Source organism: Pollachius pollachius (assembly GCF_949987615.1).
Source record: "Pollachius pollachius genome assembly, chromosome: 1".
NCBI classification, from domain to species: Eukaryota; Metazoa; Chordata; class Actinopteri; order Gadiformes; family Gadidae; genus Pollachius; species Pollachius pollachius.
In genome coordinates this window covers 46,822,848-46,843,689 of record NC_136934.1, presented here as the reverse complement: position 1 = coordinate 46,843,689, position 20,842 = coordinate 46,822,848, and the positions used below count along the sequence as shown (strand labels likewise).

The window sequence follows — 20,842 nt, the reverse complement described above, 5'->3', positions numbered from 1 at the left end:
CCCTAGACGTTAACGTAAATGTAGACTGTACATTGAACCCAGTACCCTTTGACTGAGAGTCCAGCATCCGAGCCGCTAAACTGCGCTGCTAAACACACTTCTTCCGACTAAGGAATACTGTCAATGTGCAGACGGGTCTATCTAATCCCACTCCAACTGACGACTTTGAATCAAACGCTTTATTTGCTCACACCTGGATTATTGTAATGCTTTGTTTGCAGGCTTAAGTCAAGCGGCCTGAGGCAGATCACAGCCGGTCCTAAACACTGCAGCGAGCCTGCCAGTACGGACACAGGTCCTGGTACCGCTGCCACACCAGCCTTGTCCCGGCGTCGCTCCGCAGGCTGCCAGTGGACCACGGGGGGTTGATTAATAACACTGATGATATTTACCAGGACCTCGCCCCGACTCATACCGCAGAAGGTACAACTCCCCCCTCCCCCTAAGATCCCCTGACCAGGTGCTTTTGTATGCCTTTCCTCCGCCAGACCCCAAGACCAGAGGGGGATGCTCCACCTGTTCTTTGCCCCTTCCCTGTGGACAGGTGCATCCCTCCTGTGACGCCCTGTGTCGCTTTAAGCTTAAAAAGGAGCTAAATGAATAAAGCAGGACTGCCCTACTTAGAGCTCCATGCTCCCTCCACCCCTCTCTTAAGCAATGGTGTCCAACTCTCTCCAACACTCCTCTGTCTAGCCATCTCTTAAGCTTTGGTCTCCAACACTATTCCTCAAGCTCTCGCTCTCTCTCTGTCTCTCTCTCGCTCTCTCTCTCTCTCCCTCTCTCTAGCTCTAACTCTCCCTCTCTCTAGCTCTAACTCTCACTCTGTCTATCTTTCTCTCTCTCTAACTCTCACTCTTTCTCTCTGTCTCTCTCTCTCCCTCTCTCTAGCTCTAACTCTTACTCTGTCTATCTTTCTCTCTCTCTCTTTCTCTGTCTCTCTCTCTCTCTAACTCTCCCTCTCTCTCTCTCACTCACTCTCACTCTCTCTAACTCTCACTCTCTCTCTCACTCTCTCCCTCTCTATTTCTAACTCTAACTCTCTCTTTCTCTCTCTCTCTAACTCTATCTCTCTCCCTCTCTCTGTCTGTCTCTCCCTCTCTCTCTATCTCCCTCTCCCTCTCTCTCCCTCCCTCCCTCTCCCTCTCTCTCTCTCTCTCTCCCTCTCTCTCCCTCTCCCTCTCTCTCTAACTCTAACTCTCACTCTGTCTATCTCTCCCTCTCTCTCCCTCTCCCTCTCTCTCTCCCACCCCCCGACCCCTCTCTGAACCATTTGTTTTCCCACCATTCCCCCTCCCCCCCTCCGTTGCCCGTTGGTCCGCCCCGGGCCCGTCCTCACCGGTGCAGCGGGGGGTCTTGTTGTGGTTGCTCCAGGTGCCGTCGGGCTGGCAGGTGGTGGTGGTCAGCTCCTTGGAGGAGAGGCGGTATCCGCTGCCGCAGAAGTAGGTCACCCGCGTGGCCACCGAGTAGTCCGTCGCCAGAACGCCGCCGTCGGCCGGGGCAACGGGCGGCCCGCAGGAGACCGCTGCACGGCGCGGCACGGGGGGGGGGGGGGGACACGCACACACAGCCACACACACAAACACGACGTAGAGCACACACACACACACAGACACCATGCGGGAGATTGTGAAGACAACACAAATAACACACACAGACAGACACACACACACACACACAACACAAACATGTTGTAGAGCACACACACACACACACACACACACACACACACCCACAGACAGCATGCGGGAGATTGTGATGACACCACAAATAACACACACACACAAACACGTCGTAGAGCACACACACACACAGACACCATGCGGGAGATTGCGATGGCGCACACACAAACACACACCCACAGCATGGGGGCCAGTGCACACACATTCCACATGGAGCACACACACATGACATGCGACCCACACAGACACACACACACAAAGCCACCATGGGGGGAGATTGTGCAAACACAAAAACACACACACACAGCATGGGGGACATAGCACACAAACACACACAAATGCAACAGAGCAAACACACGTTACATACGACGCACACACAGACACACACAAACACACAGACACCAAGGGGGGCACAGTGCACACACACGTGACACACCACATAAAGCGCACGCACACACACACACACACACACACACACACACACACACACACACACACACACAGAGGGTTCATAGTACACTCATTCGTTTCCTCCAGCCACCTTGTCATGGTGCAGGGGGGCTGGCCGGTGGTCGGCGTGCCCCCAGTGTTAGCCTGCGCCGCCCGGCCCAACGCAGGCTTTCCTCCCCTCAGGCGGGCTCAGAGCCCCGGACCAGCCCGGGCCACGTGCACGTCAGGGCAGGGGGGCCCGGTGGGGGACGCCGGCCTCATCCCTCATAATGCCAGCACCGTGACGCCACAGCGCAGATTCGTACCACCCCACCGGTACACACACACACACACACACACACAGGAACACTGGGGCGTACACAACCACGCACGCACACTGGCATGCACACACCGGCACACACACACAGACATACACACATACAGGCGTGCGTACACACACACACACACACACACACACACACATACAGGCGTGCGTACACACACACACACACACACAAACCGGCACACACACAGTCACATGCAAACGGGAACACACACACACACACACACACTTGCACACCGGCACACACATACACTCACACACACACATACAGGCGTACACACACACACACACACACACACACACACACACACACACACACACACACACACACCCTATTCCGCCAATCCTTGAGGAGCCTTAAAAGATGATGGAATAATGATTTACGAATACTTCCCATCTCAGAGGAACAGAGGGTCTGCGGTGTAATGATTCTAAGATAACAACAAAAACACGAGCGTGGGAGAGAGAGCGTTCAGTAAGTTTTCAGGAACTCGGTGAGCGCTCGATCCCGTGACCTTTGGCGAATTAAGATTGCCGGTGGGGAGGGAGGGAGGGAGTTGCCTTCACCTCTGTTTGGCTGCTTCAGGCAGTCCACACAATAAACACATGCTATTCGGTAAACGCATCAGCACACTTGCTAATTAGCTGACAGAACAACAGCGCATTGCTCACGCAGAGGCGTGTATCATACGTGCAATCAAAACCTCCTGCACATTCCAGTTCTTGAGATTCATTAACCTACACATATAGATTCAGCGCTTAACATGTTTATTCACCTGGTAATGACCTGTGCTAAGGCAGCCCATATTATAATGCACATCAACATGGATATGTCATTATTAGGCCCTTATTCCAATTAACGCATAGCCAACTCGCACAGCGGGAAAGCTCTAGTTCAGATGCCTTTTTCATTAAAATTATTGCTATCAGTTCATCAGTTTAATATTAGTCTCTCGATGAAGAAGAGGGGAGTTGATCACTGCCGTAAGGCAACCTTCCACATCAAGATACTGACAGTCGACATATAGTTCCCAATATAGTTCCAAATCAAATCGCGATCAAGTCTCACGTAGATTTGTCCATTTTATTTCACGTTTAACCTCAACACCAATGTCCAATTTGCAAAACAAGCTGTATCAAAGGATTTAAGCCTTTTAAATAATTGAATCAGAAGAATGGGTTTCTCGCCCCGGCCCAGGCAAACCAAAAGCCCCTGGAAGTTCAACAGCTGCTGGCATTGGCCCCCGGGGTGGGAGAGCATGTAAGCTCACACGGTGCGCACACACGTGCCATCGCAAAGCTAATCAGCCGAGTGAAACCCAACAGGAATACAGACGCCACATGCTAATGGTTAGTTAGCCAGACTCATTTCAAGGAGTGGACGGGATGGAAAAGATGGTGGGGGGGAGGTTGATTGATTTCACTTTCCTTTCCACCTGACAGGGCGCCGGCTAGCCAATCATTCAGTAGCGTCTGCTTACAATACCAGACGTGCACTCCCACTGAGCCCCTTCATAATCATCTGTACAAGTAGGCTGTGTTGCATGCCAAGTGTTGAGCTCGCACAGTGGGAAGTAATAAAGCAATGGGGTTGGAGATGTTCGAAGCAATGAACACGTTCTATTTGTTTCGTTGTTGTGCGATCCAGTGGTTGTGTGTTGAAAGTGAACCGCACTACTGTGCTCGCGGAGATCTACGTGACGGTCTAGTTACGGCTCAGGGGGTCTAAGTTCACAAGCGTCTTCTTTAAAATGTTAATGCGATAATTAAGTCGTGTTTGTTTTCTTAGTTGTGATTTGGTTTTCTGTGTTTACGTGTCTGATTGAAGGCTGTGTGTGTGTGTGTGTGTGTGTGTGTGTGTGTGTGTGTGTGTGTGTGTGTGTGTGTGCGTTTGTGTGTGGGATGAATTTAATTGAATATCGAGTAAACTGCGAACACAAATATATAAACAGTATATAATGAATACAAATGAATAATTTACAGTTACATTTACATGTGACATTTTAGCTTAATTAAAGGTAATACTAATTAAGGCTGATTTCATTTGAAAGGAGGGCGCCGCGGGTGCCTCACCTTGGCAGGCGGGCACGGGGCTGTCCCAGGCGTAGTAGTTGTACGGGGTGCTCCGGCACACGGCCGAGGCCTTCCCGATCAGCTTGTAGCCGCGGTCGCAGGCCCAGCGCACCACGCTGTTCAGGTGGCCCCCCGTCTGGCTCACCACGAAGCCCTGCTGCGGGGAGTCGGGGGTGCTGCAGTACATGGCTGCAGAAAGGGGGGGGGGGGGGGGGGAGGGATTAAATGCATGGATGGAGGAAGGGAGGGAGAGAGGGATGAGAGGGGAGAGATGGATAGTTAGATGGAGGGAGGGAGAGTAAGATGGAGGGAGGGATGAAATGCATGGATGAAGGGAGGGAGGGAGAGAGGGATGAGAGGGGAGAGATGGATAGTTAGATGGAGGGAAGAAGGGAGGGAAGGAGGGAGGGAGGGAGGGAGGGAGGGAGGGATGGAGGGAGAGTGAGATGGAGGGAGGGATGAAATGCATGGATGAAGGGAGGGAGGGAGAGAGGGTTGAGAGGGGCGAGATGGATAGTTAGATGGAGGGGGGGGGAGGGGGGGGAGAGAGGGAGGGAGAGAGGGATAGTAAGATGGAGGGAGGGATAGTTAGATGGAGGGAGGGATGAGAGGGGTGAAAGAGATCAGGGGGACGTATGGAGGAATGAGATGTACCGATGAATAGATGAGTGAGAGAGGGGGGATGGAAGGATGAGTGGGTGAGACATATGGATAGATGGATGAGATTGGATGGATGGATGGACGAATGATAGAAGTTAAAGGATTGGAGGGAATGATAGAGTGGGGAGAAATTGGCGCAGAGATGTAGGAAAAGTATGGATGTGTGAGGATCACAGGGGAGCAAAAGGAGAACGGAGAGAAAGCGTTAAACAAGCCCAATGTAAAGCATGCACAATATCTGGGAGCGCTACCGCACATTCATTTTAACCGGCACTCTTGGACAATGGGAGAGTTAAAATCGAGATCGGGGTCTCGCGTTAAAGTACAATTTGCGATAGTAAAAAATACAGCGTAGATAGCAAACAGCTAACGGCTGAACGCCATATGGGAACAGTAGGTGTTAGTCATTGCTTTGATTCTTTACTGCAAATCTTACGGATCTTGGTCTCCATGTGTCTGAAATGATCACCGCCTGTCCGCCCACTCAGACTCACTTTCTATTCATATACAATCAATCTCTTTACCAGGAACGTACACACAATCCTATAGGGTAGGAGGAGAACTTCTTGATGTATGTAAGAGAAACACTATCGATGCTACATCTATATTGTGACAGCTATCGCGATTCAACACTTGGCCATAGACACATAAACGTCAATAGCTCTTCCTTTCAATGTAAGTACGTACGCACGCACGCACGCACGCACGCACGCCAACAGATTCAGGACCCATGCACTATACAGCGCCGGGGGAGAGGTGGTGACACAGCGTACATAAATTCCATCAAAAGTTATTTTAGTATCAGCATGACTGGACATGAGTGCAGGCGTTTAGGTCACAGAGGAACACCCCAAGTTCAATGCTAAGGTCGTCTCCCTGCCCAAGTGAATTAAGTCAGCCGGAGAGAGCAGGGATTCGCTAACAAACCCCATCACGTCGACTACCCCTCACGACAGAGCCCTGGTCGGTTTAAATATTATGGCGAGTCAACACATAAAGGATGGAGGCTCCTTTTGTTTTGGTGCATTAGTATGCACGCTCTCCGAAGGGGAGAGGATCCCCTAAGTTGCTCTGTTTTTGCACTGCTTGCTTTAGAGCCAATTACCAAGTCAACAACCTTTTCCCGGAATGAGGCAAAAAAGAACAACAACCTTTAAATAAAAACCCGCATGCACATACTGTTGGGCTGTTTTCACACCGGAGCTGCTCGGTTCCGTTTAATCCGTTTAATTCAAACACAGAACGTTTCCCCCTGGTGGTGCTGTTTGTTTGGTGTGTTGACCGCTCAATCGAACTCTGGTGAGTGCCAAACAATCGATTTGAAAACGGGGGACTTTGCCCGCTTCTAAGTTTCAGTTTCATTTCAGGTGATAATGTGATCCAACTACAGGAAACAAACCTAAATACAGTCTACCTGTTTGTAAGTCGCTTTGGATAAAAGCGCCGGCTAAATGCCCTATATGTAACCGTAAATGTACCTAGGCAGCGCAGCTGGATGGCTTTGTATTACAAGAATCCATTGTTGTTTGAGATGCACCTGTGATGTCTGGATCGGTGTTCAAGCTGAATGTGATGCTCATGGTGTGCATATTGGTCTAAAATCCCGATAAACGACACCACTCCAGCTTAACATCCAGGCTTCTCGAGACTATTTAAGTTTTTTTTTTTTAAATGTTCATGTTTTTATATTGCAAGAGCAAGGCAATAAAGGTTTCTGTGTTTTTTCTGACACGTTGACGTAACTTCAGACAAACTTTTAGAACCAAATCACGACTTAGTGTTTACACACTTTTGAATCCTCTATGATTAAATATCGCAGTGTAAACACAAACAGCACCAGGGTAAAAGTGTAACAATGTATCTAATCAACCGAACTATTGGTGTGAAAGCGCCCTTAATGATGTACTGTAAATGGAAATTATGAGTAAAGAATGAATGTGTTTGTGGATAATGGTTGGTTTAACCCAGAGTCCAATCAGTCTGGCTCGGACTAGTTGGGGCTGCTTAAACCAACCATCATGCGCGCACACACACACACACACACACACACACACACACACACACACACACACACACACACACACACACACACACACACACACACACACACACACACACACACACACAGGCTGGAAAGTATTGAACAGAGTACAGAATTATTTGCACAGTGGAACAAACAGATACCAATTAGGTTAAAGTAAAGTGCAAAAAAAAGTATGATCTGTACTCTGTCACTCAACTGTCCCAGCCCACTTCAAGCAGACAGACAGAGACATAGAGATCCACACGGTTGAGAGACCACGTCAACAGAGGGAGAAAGAGCGAGAGAGAGAGAGTGGAACACACAGCCAAAGTGTGTGCACTTTCTGAATGATGAAAAAAGTCGAGGGATATGTGCCAGAGACGCTTGTAACGATACAGTCGCAATTGTCACGTAACTTTTTACTAACTTTCTCCCTGTTTTTGAATTTTATATACACAGAGCCAGATCCAAAATACATTTTCGAGCCATAATGTTGTCTCTGAAAGAACTCTGAAATAACATTAAAAGAGTTGTGGAAAAAGTAAATTTTCGTTAGAATATAATGGCCTTAATCTTGAGATGAATAAAAGCAATATGAATGGCATTATAATCTCCCATCTAGCATTTTAACCAAATACAGCTCAGCCTCCAAAGGCCCCATCCGACATAAAGAGCCTCACCCGAATAACGTAAGCCTTAGACATAACACAACGACTCCTACGCCTCCCCCACGTGCATCCGCCCCGTGCCACGACCTTCGACCCCTTTTCTCCCCCTTCCTCAAGTGTGAAAAAAAGACAGCCACAGAAAAATTAAAGACAAACTGACATTTTTCAAAAAACGTGAAAATAGAAAAGAGGGAAAAGATTGTGACCAGGATACATACTTTGATACTCACCCACGTATCTGATGCGGAAGCCGCGTCGGTTGGTGCCGTGGTCGGACGCCCAGCGCAGTAGCAGTTGGTGGCCCGAGGTGGTGAGGTTAAAGGGCGTGTCCACGTCCCCGCTCAGGGACGCCAGGCTCTGGCTGTTGATGTTGGGGCCTGACGATTCCCCACGGGAACAGACACAATACGCACACACAGACACATCAACACAGAAAGACACACAGACACACACACAAGCAGAAAGAAAAAGGCCGTTCGCATGAAGGATTTCCAAATCTTGGCATGGAAAAGGAAAAGCTGCACTTGGCAACTGCTGTGGATTCCCCCGATGCGCTGATATGAGGATGCTGGGATATAAAAGGGTCTTTGAGAAGGATAGGTGGATCGGCTTTTCCCTTTTGAGCTGAAAATATCAGTTGATGAAATCTATCATTTAGCTCTAAAAACGAAATTTCTCTGGAACCGTTTCCAGAAAGGAAAGAAAGTATCAGATGCGATGCCAACCGAGGAAGTGCCAAGAAACCGACTCTGTATTTCCTTTTTAATAATTTTCTTTCACCAAAACAACCTGAATCCGAAGCCCCTTGCAGCAGAAAAATATAATACATCGTTTTGACGGGCCCTTAGAGAAAGAACCCCTTCAAAAGTACTCTCGGAAAAAGAAACACCCCCTCCTTCCCCCTCCCTCCCTTCCTCCCCCCCTCTCCCTCCCTCCCTCCCTTCCTCCCCCCCTCTCCCTCCCTCCCTCCCTCCCTTCCTCCCCCCCTCCCTCCCTCCCTCCCTCCACCCCCCCCCCCCCCTCCCTCCCTCCCTCCCTCTCTCCAGCAGGCTCAGGGCGTCTCCCGGCTGAACGCACCGTCAAAGACCTCCAGGATGTCAAACTCCTTCTCCGTCTGGAAGAGTTCAAAGTGCAGCGTGATGTTGTAGCCCTTCTCCACGTTGATGAGCCAGGAGCACATCTGGAGGTTGGGATAGCTGTCAGGGAACCCGGGGCTCAGGATGACTCCCGTGGAGTCGAAGCGGACCTCGTGAGCCGGGCACTGGACTGGTGTTTGGAGAAGAAGAAGAGGAGGAAGAGCAGAGGAGGAGGGTGAGAGTGATGGCCGAGAAAACACAAGCAAGGCAAAGCAAATACATCAATAAATAAATACATGAATAAATAAATAAATGGAGAGAGGGAAGAGTGCAAGGACGGTTGAAGGAGGCAATCATGTAAAAAAAAAAGAAGGAAAACGGGGTGGGGAGGGGGGTCGGTGAGCGAGAGAGAGAGGGGAGAAAGAGAGATGAGCGGAGAGGAGGAAGAGAGATGACACAGGGGAAGATGTACAGGGTAGGTGAGAGACAGAGGTGATGAAGCAGAGAACGGGGGGAACATGAGGGTGGGGATGAGGGATGGGTTATGGAGGGCAGAACGCGAGCGAGAGAGAGGGAGAGAGGGAGAGCGGGGAGAACTCATCTAGAGAAGGGAAAAGAAATGACAAAAGGGGGCCCAGAGCGAGTTTGGGGGATTTTATTGAAATAACTAGTCCTGAAACAATTACATTCCAGCCCAACTCCTATCGCCCCTCAAGGCTAAACTGCTCCGTCTGCGGTTGTCACGACGATCCCCTGATATCCATCAATCAAGCGATCCTTCCGAGGCGTGCGTGACAGGTAACTTTGTACAAAACAATGTATAAATAAGCGAGAGATTGTGTGTCCTTGTGGAATACAGGGTTTAGCGTCTGGAGCATGTTTGCCCGTGATCTGTGAGTAGTGCTTCTCATCTCCGTGGCACGCCGTGGATAATGATCAAAGATAGGTTCTTGTCTCGCCTTTCTGTTCAAGTCGTGATCGGAGAAAAGGAAGGAGTCCTTCTTAACAAACATGACACCTAGAAAAGGTTAAAGAAAACACTATGCCGAGAGTGTATCGATGTGGGCTGGGTTGCAAACGACTAGGAAAAAAACGACTTAATGGCCACTGGAATGACGTGGGAATGTGGTTTGAACACGGTTTGTTAATCCCTGGAGAAGAGGATTTCCATTTCTCCCTGGGGATGAGGGAATAGGGGCAGGGTCAGCCTTCTTAACTAGCACCTCTGAGACGGGCACGGCTTGAATATTTAGCTTGTTCCCCCCGAACAGGGAGGGAGAGCGTATGCATGTGGGGTAAGTTCTCCCACATGCATATCTTTGAAGCACCGAGGGGAGGTGACCTGTATAAGCACTAGGACTTCATTCTGCTGCCAAACTACAAGCACCACCACCACCACCACCACCACCACCAGCGACCCACTCAGCGAAAGAAACAGGCATTTAATTAGAACTTTATAGATTAGCTAGTCATTAGCAATAATCATGCTAGCAAGTACAATGCCTCAGTGACAATGTTGCTAATGCCTTGATGAATTAGCGCTGCCATCGGTGTGTCCGGGGAACTTTTTTAGAGAAAAGTCAAGCGAGCTCACACGCACCGAAGTGCACCTTTGTCCCCCCTCATTTATCTAAATAGACCGTTACACTCCTTGAGGCGATGAGAAGCGCAACCTAATACAACGCTTCTCTCTCACACACGGGTACTTGTGTCATGTCCGATCGATCCAGCGGTGTCACGACCTTCACGGTGAAACAGCTATCCCGCAAAAGAACATAATTTGATTCCCCTCCCCCGAAGTCGATGCACTTAGCCGAAGCTATTGTAAATTATTTCATTGCGAATTGTCTGATCGCAGAAGAATATCCTTCCCTCGCTCTCGGTCCACGACAGGGTTATAAATGACGGCCTGCCGCTGTAAATGGTAAATGGACTGCATTTATACAGCGCTTTTCTAAGCAGTGGCCACTCTGGTTAGAAAACAATGCTTTACAATATTGCCTAACATTCACCCATTCATGCACACATGAAGGGTTCACCATTCAACCGTGTAGGGCGACAACCAGCTCGTCGGGAGCAGCTAGGATGAGGTGTCTCACTCAGGGACACCTCGACACTCGGCGGGGAACGAAGTAGCAATCTCCCGGTTACCTCCTGGGATACATGCCGCCCCCCGCTGTGTTTTATCAGTTCCATTGTGCTTTTGCCGCCAAATTCATCAGCGTCTCGTTCCGGTTCGTGCCGAGTGCGTCAGAGATAATGAAACGGCCACGTCTCCTCCGCTGGTCCTTTCAGAGTGTGTCTGAAGGCTGCGCTGCCGAGCGACTCTGAGTGTGGTACACACACTGACCAGATTGCGCCTTTAATGCTCTGCAGTATTATGCCGCTGGGGGGGTTTTAATACCGCATGAGTCAACACACTTGACACATAATGTACAAATTTGACTCAGAATGGGGCACTAAAATGATGTGACAAAGGGCTCTCCGAGAGCTAAATATGCACGGTGGATGCCAGTGTTTAACTTGCGTTGACACAGTGGCGCCATAATCTTGAATAATACAGTGTTGCAGGAAAACAAGCTGCGACTTACTGCGAGGCATGAGGCTGGCGGTTTAAAAAGGGCTTTAGGGGATCTTTCAACGTCTTTGAGGATCCAGGCACGAGCAACGCCGTATGTGTACTCATGTGATGGAGATTGTAAAGCACAGTGGTTGTGGAGCCCAAATGTTGTTGGGTGACTTCATGTTGAAACTGACAATCCAAGGGAGCAACTGTTGTGTGTGTATATACATATACACACACACACACACACACACACACACACACACACACACACACACACACACACACACACACTATGATCTATATTATTACAACTATCGCCCTTCAATACTTGGCCATGGACATGTCAATAGCTCTTTCAATGTAAGAATGCGCACCCACACAGACACCCACCCACCCACAAACACACACACACACACACACACACACACACAAACACATATATATATATATGGTATAACAGTAGCCCTAGATTTTAGTTTCAAGTGAAGGCACCAAACAATATTTTGGCTCCATAACTACTGTGCTATATATATATACACACACACACACACACACACACACACACACACACACACACACACACACACACACACACACACACTATATATACATATATAGTATAAATTCATATATATTCCTATATATATATACACACATATACAACTATACACATATATTGTAACATAATATACTCATAACACCTTCATATGGTTGATAATCATCACCACCATCACAGCGTATGCTTCAACTTAACCACCGTAATGCAAGCATTCCACTTGGCATTCCGTTTCTTGTGGCTTTTCAAAGAGAAAAAAAAAAGGTTCTTTAAACTAGAAGTGAGGCGGGAAAAACGGGATCAAAAAGGCTCGCGCTACAGAGTCTGCCACCGCGACGCGGCAACAGGGGAGGGCCCAACCACAACCGCGTCAGCCAATTGGCATTCTGCTTAGCGGAGGCTCTAACCTTAATCCAAAGCCACCTTTTCTTCTGATTGTGCGCGTTTATCGTGAACAGCGAGGTTACAGTGAGAGGAGGCAGAAAAACGGATGAGTTGAGGGATCGCAGCGAGGCTGGGGGGCGTGGTAGGTACTGAGAAGGAGGTAGGCTGGTGGGGCAACACGGATGAGTGGGCAGCAAAACAAGATCGGGCAGCTACCCGGGGGGAATTGTTCCTTAACATCCATGGATCGCTTTAGCTTTTGTAAAGTAATCCTTGAAAAGGTGTGTGTGTGTGTGTGTGTGTGTGTGTGTGTGTGTGTGTGTGTGTGTGTGTGTGTGTGTGTGTGTGTGTGTGTGTGTGTGTGTGCGTGCGTGCACATGTGTGTGTTCACCCGTTTGTGCATGCACGTGTGTTTGTGTTTGCGTATGTTTATGTGTGTGCATCATTGCATGTGTGTGCATGTGTATGTGTGTGCTCACGTGTGTGTGAGTGTTTGCTAGCATGCAAGGCCACGGTATTATCACGCAAGCATGAGACACAATTACCTGCACGAAACGGAGGAGCTAATGAAAAACAAAAGGTGGGAATTAAGTGGAGAGAAACGTATTTTCTCCAGTCAACAATTTGCTTTACAGGCTAACCGTAGATGCTGTGGAATAATGCAGCGGGAAAAGGAAGACCTTAGGCCCTTTGGTAAGCAATTCTGTTTGCTGGAGATGAGGCAAAAAATATCAATAGCAAAAGAGAAAAAAATTGAACAATAGCACAAAGTGATCCTTGAAACTGCCGGGGGTATATTTCTAAAATAGTCCTAACAATGTCGAAGCGGTGCCTAACGCTGAGCACAGAAATCCACCTCGATCCGAGCGGAAATCCTATTAACAACTTCAGTGGCGCCTTCCCCGCGCTGCTACATATCACACCGGGCTAGAGCAGCCCATCCACACGCGTGTGAAGCCACTCAGCCCAGATTAGGTTTATCTTCATCCGAAAGTGCCGATATGAGTGCCCGCGTGAACGGAGCCGTGTGCCTGTGTCTGAAAGTGAAAATAACATCGCAACCGCGGCCGTGTGAATAATCTTCCATAGACTTTGGTCAATAGCCAATCGGTTGATCGATGGAATCACAATGAAGCCTTTTAAAATAATCAGAGGAGCAAATCCTACCAACCTGTCAGTTAAATCCAGAGGGAAAAATGGAAATGGGTTCTTCACCCGAGCCCACCGAGTGGGCGAACCAGCTTGTCGAGTTTGCTTATTAAATCAAAATGTAAATGTAAAAGGGCTTCCGAGAGGGCTCCGTACTTCTTTAAAGATTGCGTATTTAGAACAAAAACATCAACGGTATGATGGATCCTCTGGGATATTAAATACGTCGTGAGAACGCACATTACCAGCCGTTATTACCACTAAACGGCTCAAAGTCCTACCCTTAGGGTCCCCCTCTCTCAGAAACAAGCCCCCTACCCCTACCGGCTTTCAAGAGCCGTCTCTAAATGTCATGTTGAAATACTGTGAGACACACAAAACCTACAATACAGCTGGTAATTCAAAGGGAGATTGGCCAAGGTGAAGATTAACTGTACTGCCAATTATAATGCTCCAGCTGACACATTTTATTCACCTGCGATTTTATTAAATCTCTCCCTGAGCACACGACAGAATGGAGAGCTGCCAATGTCACATCACATTGCCTTAATATATTAGACGTTATTTGGAGCCTTTTAAAAACATTCATATTCAAGGCGGTGGATTTATTGAATAGAAGGAACATCGTTTGTTTGTACACTACTTTTAGTGACGTGTGAAGTCTCTGATCAAAATAAGGGTTTAAACCTGCACAGCTGGCCTTGAGTACCCTTCCGCAGATTGACGTTTGTAATAATAACAAACTAACACAATAAGCATAATGAGTATGCAACTATTTTTCAGCATTGTCGTCGTCGTTCTTTCTTTTTTTTGCCTTGTTCCTCATCAGAGCAGACAAACAACAGCCAACAACAAAAAGGGAAGATAAGCAAACCTTGAACACGAACAATAAACGCGGCGAGGGTATTGAGCGGTCAGTGATAAAAGGGCCTGATCGAAGGACAACATGACAACCGCCGCGTTAACTTTTCACAACAAACTCGGGAATAAGTGATGCACCGTCATTACAAATGAAAAAAAAAAACGAAGAACTACTCAAACAAAACCCAGCTTCCTTCGGGAGGGTCCTGAGAGTCTGGCTTATTGGGCCCGGGTGTGAGGGGCCCTGATCGCGGGGCCCCGAAGGCGTGCCTGCTTGGAGCCCGCTCGCGGTCTGGTAAATGATGCATCGAGAATGGGCGCCGCGGCTACCAGTGACCAACCACGACAGATTGGCTTCGGACACATGCGCGTCTACGCGTGCCAAGAAACACACAGACAGGTGCTTATGGTGTGTGTGTGTGTGTGTCTGTGTCTGTGTCTGTGTGTGTGTGTGTGTGTGTGTGTGTGTGTCCGAGTGAGTGAGTGAGTGGGAGGAGGGGGTGGGAACCTAATATGTCTACACAAACATTGACTTACTTTCTCTCTCTCACATAGACACACACACACACACACACACACACACAAACGCACAACGACACACACACCCACACACACATATATATATATGCATGGAGGCCAACCTTGGCAGACGGGCGGAGGTCCATCCATCTGCAGCCTCTCTCCGAGCCGGCAGGTCAGAATCTCACTGCCCACCAGCGTGAACCCGGGCAGGCACGAGTAGCGGATAATGTCCCCTGTGAGAACATTCAGACACGCGCAGATGCGCAGGCACACATGCACAGGCGCAAACACACAGGCGTACACACACACACACACACACACAGGAAGGCACACACACACACACGCAGGCGCAAACACACACATGCGCAGAGGCACAGGCATGCAATCACACACACACACACACACACACACACAAAAGGCACACACATACACACGTACACACACGCAAACACAGCCACACACACACACATGCAATCGCAATCACATGCAAGCACACACACACACACACACACACACACACACACACACACACACACACACACACACACACAGAAACACCGGCACAAACAGGCCAAACAGACACACACACAAACACAAACACAAACACAAAAAGAGATTATGTTAGTTATGGCATAATCAGTATAAAAACGTTTACAATACGACTCTACAATGATCTCAATGTTTTCCAATTTGGAATTCTATTCCCATAGTTAGCATAAGCACTGCATTAATAAGACTCTATAAAGCTTGTGGACAGCTGCGGGCATCTGGACAGTCACAGGCCAGCGACGGACACACACCAGCATAGGCATGCAACAACACTTCCCACTCAAAAGACCAGACGCTGGCTAGGCACTGCCGTCGTCCAACAAAACTACCAAGCCCGGCTCAGCCATCACAGCAGCCCCCCTCCTCTGCAGAGACCTCATTAGCCATATCTCTAAAGCAACACACAATGTATTATGGAAGGGACAGGGTTGAGCAGAGTCCGCCCGACGTGATCAAAACACCCTCGTGGGCCGAGGAGAGGAGGAGCGGAGAGAGAGTCGGAGGAAGGAGAGAACGAAATGGAGTGACAGGGCTGAAACTGGACACACAGCAACACAACGCAATGTAAACAAAGAACATTTGTGTGGGTGTGTGTTTGTTTGTGTGCGTGTGCGTGTGAGGATGTGCATGTGTAAGAAGTGGGTGAACAGGCAGACGAAGGTGACTGTTGTGAGCATGTGGCCCAATGAATATATAATACTGTCACTCCCCTTCAAAGAGACAGAACAGCTGTAAATGGAACGACAACTCGGATTTACAAAGGCATGAATACACAATCACGGTGAGGTGAAAGACGGCTTACTTCTAGAAACAAAAACATCAGTATCAGTCGACCAACTTCAAAGAACTACACATTGGATCAGTGAGGATCTAAAAACAGGATCTAACAACGTATAATACATCACACATCACAGAAGGGATGTTTCAAGTAATCACATGGACTATCGCCTCAGAACAATGTCAAAAAAGGAATATTGATATACCGTGTGCGCCAGCCCTGCTCGGGGTAACACCTGTGACCTGTTACCTCACCTGCGACCTGTTACCTCACCTCGACCGATGAGTCTACACCCGTGTGAGGGCTAAAACCTGTGACAGTGCGAGTACCGTGTGTCTACAGTGCTTTGAGGCTACAAGCCTACAAGGGCTACAAACTGTGATGGTTTGACTACAGTGTGTCTACAACTGCTTTGATGCTTCACTTATGTAAGGGCTAAAACCGATAATTGTGACTACTCTGTGTCTACCAGTGCTTCGATGTTACACCCGTGCCTTTCTGCGTGCGAGGGGCGCCCCAGTGACAACACCCCCAAGCCAGCTCTGTCTATTTACCCATCTGAGCATGACAGCGTGTGGTGTGGTGCGCTTTAATCTTCTTTTGATGTATTTTCTTTCTCTTTTTTGTGCAGGTGCAATATGCTGACTCATTTTAGGTTGGTTTAGAGAAGACATTTGTGTAATCTCAAACTGAGTCTTGCAGTTAAAAGATGTATTTATCAAGTCACGTAGACCTGTCAGTTACGAACAGAACTATAAGCGACGCAATGTTAAGCAGAGAATACACCCCAGACAGAACGGCTCCGGTAAAGGCTTACATTATTTAGTAGATAAGTAGACTATGATACTACTTATAATAAATGCAAAAAAACAAAATACATATATATGCGAAAGAACAAATAATTAGGAATCTAGCAGTTAAGAAATGCTCTCTGCACTTGTGGTGTTGTGCGTCCGACACAACACCACAAAGTCCGAACAACAACACTTATTTTGCCGAGTTCTACCGTACATCCTATCGTTGAATGTGAACGATTGTCTGAGGAGACGTTTGCTGTAGTTTGTTTGTTTTAGAGCGACAGAATGCACACTGTCATATCCGCAACGATGTCAAATCAACGTTCAATAATACATCTGCCTGCGTCATACTTTGCAGACTATATAATTTATACCGACAGAACACAGTTATATTTCACATTAGCGCTATCCTGAGTGACCTCCTCCGCTCCGGGCGCAGAGCTGCTCTCCGCCGGGGCTGGGTTGAGATGGTGGCTCTGTTGGCCGCAGGCTCACCACAGCTTCGTGGGCGCGTGCCTTCGCGGCCATTTCATCTCGCGTCTCTTTTTTATCTCTGGCGGGTGGGCGCTCGCGTCCCTTTATCTAGCGTGGATGGGCGCTCGCGCTCCCAATTCCTGCCACATTTCCTGTGTCCCCGATATACATCTCAAAGTCAGCTAATAAACGCCCCCCCCCCCCCCCCCCGGATACACCCCTGATCGTAGGGGTGGGGTCTCAATCCCCCGCAACCCCCAACCTCGCTGATTGGTGTAGCTTGCACTTCCTCGTAACATGATTAGGAGTCAATCACAGAAGGCTGACAAAGGAAAAATAAGTTTCGTGCTTATTTACTTATTTTGCTACTACCATGCTACTGTGATTGAATACATTGTAAATACTAAGTTGAAAATGTATGTAAGATTTGCTATTTTCTTAATTGGAATGTATAACTTTAATTTCGAGCGGATCTTTGTTACATCTTTTGGTGTTGTGTTAAACTTGTGTCTAGTTTTTCTAATTGTCCATCACACAAACCACGACTGGAAGTTAAATCGCATGCCATATATACTGTGCTCGATTCCGCCATCATATCTTTGATCCCGACACCAAAGAACAACGAAACAACAGCGTGACAAACCTATTTCAAACTCCTCGTTGTCCGCCAGGATGTTGGCGTTGACCACAGGCGCCGGCGGCTGACATATTCTCAGCTGGTACGCTGTGGGGAAAGACGAATAAGGAGAAAGAAGGCACGGGTGAGAGACATGGCAATCAGGCCACATCGCCTGTGAGTGTGCACGAGAGACGGTGTGACCGGACCGTACCGGCTGTGTGAGCGTGTTGTGTGTATCTGTGAATTCATTTCCCCCCTCGGCCCCATTCTTACCCACCCTGCCCGTCAGACTAGAACTAGATTAGACCATAAATTGCCGTCTATTACGGCCGCGGGGTAATTAAAGGATCATTGGTAATTTAACCACTATCAGGTACTCTTTAATCATTCATCAGTGATGCTGCTGCCCTCTCTTCCCCCCCTCCCCCCTCCTCCAATCCCTCCTTTAATAGCACGGCCAGAGAACGGCCATCGGAAGCTATTCATCATTCATCATTAGAGGGGAGAGGAGCGCAGGCCGACAGGATAAGGAGCGGAATAACGGCTCAGACGAGATAAATAACGGAAAAAATAGCACAATGCGGCAGAGGGAAACCGAGGGGGGGGGGGTGAAAGAAAGGCGAAAACCAAAGTAAACAGGAAGTGAATGGGCGACTGAAGAGTTTCTTGTCCGCCCCGCGTTCACCATTAGCACCCACTCATCCCCGCAGGAGGCCACGGTTTGGGCGCGGGGATCAAATGAATAACTGCCATTATCGCAATTTGCCGATGCCATGATGGGGATGGGGAGGGTGTGTATGTTTCTGTGTGTGTGTGTGTGTGTGTGTGTGTGTGTGTGTGTGTGTGTGTGTGTTTCTGTGTGTGTGTGTGTTTCTGTGTGTGTGTGTGTATGCGTGTGTGTGCGTGCCTGTAGTTATTTTTGCAGGAGTGAGGGAGGGGAAGAAGGGAGGGTGAGGGGCGGGGAGTGGGAGGGAGTTACCATGGTAACACAGCACGAAGAAGCCGCTGGTGCTGAAGTCGCTGTGGAACTTGATGAGGACCTGGTTGGCGGTGGTGGACACACCCTCTTGGGCAGAGTTCCCACTGAACTGGCCAATCTGGGGAGAGGCCTGGTCAGGGCCGTCCCTGCAGAGAGAGAGAGAGAGAAGCAGAGAGAGAGAGAGAAGCAGAGAGAGAGAGAGAGAGAGGGAGAGAGAGAGAGAGAGAGAGACAAGCAGAGAGACAGAGACAGAGAGAGAGAGAAGCAGAGAGAGAGAGAGAAGCAGAGAGAGAGAGAGAGAAGCAGAGAGAGAGAGAGAGAGAGAAAGAGAGAAGCAGAGAGACAGAGAGAGACAGAGAGAGAGAGAGAAGTAGAGAGAGAGAGAGAAGCAGAGAGAGAGAGACAGAGACAGAGAGAGAGTGAGAGAAGCAGAGAGAGAGAGAGAAGCAGAGAGAGAGAGAGAAGCAGAGAGAGAGAGAGAGCGGGAGAGAGAGAGAGAAGCAGAGAGAGAGACAGAGAGAGAGAGAGAGAAGCAGAGAGAGAGAGACAGAGACAGAGAGAGAGAGAGCGAGAGAGAGAAGAAGAAGCAGAGAGAGAGAGAGAAGCAGAGAGACAGAGAGAGAGAGAGAGAGAGAGAGAGAGAGAGAGAGAGAGAGAGAGAGAGAGAGAGAGAGAGAGAGAAAGAGAGAGAGAGAGAGCGAGAGAGAGAGAGAGAGACATTAGAAACAATCTTGCCTAATGTCACTTACTCAGTTATTTAGTGGAGATCAAGGAACACCGGGGGTCATATCAGCCTCTGAACGATATTCAGTGAGAATATCAGACCTCATTTTGGACACGAATCAAAGCAATCAAATATCCCTTTTTTATCAATATGAATATTAGTTCATGTTAGCCCAAGAGACAGCAGGAAAATAAAGAAAGGCTTGCTTTGCCTCTCACATAGTCTGACGTAAAATTAACAATAAGGGTAAAGAGTAAAAAATAATGATATGCATTAAAAGAATACAGGTTAGCTATTTACCAACAGAAACCACACAGCCTTCAGGGAATCCCACATGTTGATTTCCAAGAATTGAATGGAGTCTGCCCACGAGGGGCGAGACATAACGCAACCCGACGTGGGCACAGCTTGAAAAGTGCTGCCTAGCATAGGACGCACTTACCCCATAAAGCCCTTGTATATACAGCTTGACATTACTGGCCAAGGCACAGGGCTGAGGCGTGAACAAGAGCCCCTATATGAAAGAGTCCTCGCCTTCCTCTTTGATCGCCATAGGCAAATAAGCTGTGCACTAAGCTGCATTTGTCCGCCTCCATTATCTGTAATTGCCACATTTGCACACCGAGAGAATGTCCTAAAAGGGTTGTGTGTGCTGGGAAAATATCACTCACACGTCATCACTCACAGCAAACCTCCCGCATTTACGTTTCTGCACAGCTAATATCTTACTACTATAAGCAGGCCTGTCGCGCCAGTTACTCGAGTTACTCAAATGCGCATGTGCCAACGCCAACGCATATATACACCGCAAGCTAGCACATGCGCACAAACATACACGGAAATGCACACACATGCAGACACACTACACACACACACAATGACGCACACACACCACACGTCAACGCAAAGGCAGCAACACATACACGGAAGCAC

At 48.5% G+C, this 20,842-nt stretch overlaps 1 protein-coding gene across 1 annotated transcript in view; it reads right to left on the bottom strand.

Annotated features, from left to right (window-relative positions):
- Positions 1-20,842, bottom strand: part of LOC307091457 (CUB and sushi domain-containing protein 3-like) — a gene marked incomplete at both ends in the record, with an annotated part of 210,064 nt that overhangs the window by 30,197 nt on the left and 159,025 nt on the right. Inside the window, 7 exon segments of the mRNA XM_079758444.1 lie at positions 1,337-1,522; positions 4,525-4,713; positions 8,094-8,252; positions 8,953-9,141; positions 15,109-15,222; positions 18,231-18,311; positions 19,186-19,331. Coding sequence (XP_079614570.1) covers positions 1,337-1,522; positions 4,525-4,713; positions 8,094-8,252; positions 8,953-9,141; positions 15,109-15,222; positions 18,231-18,311; positions 19,186-19,331 — 1,064 coding nt within the window.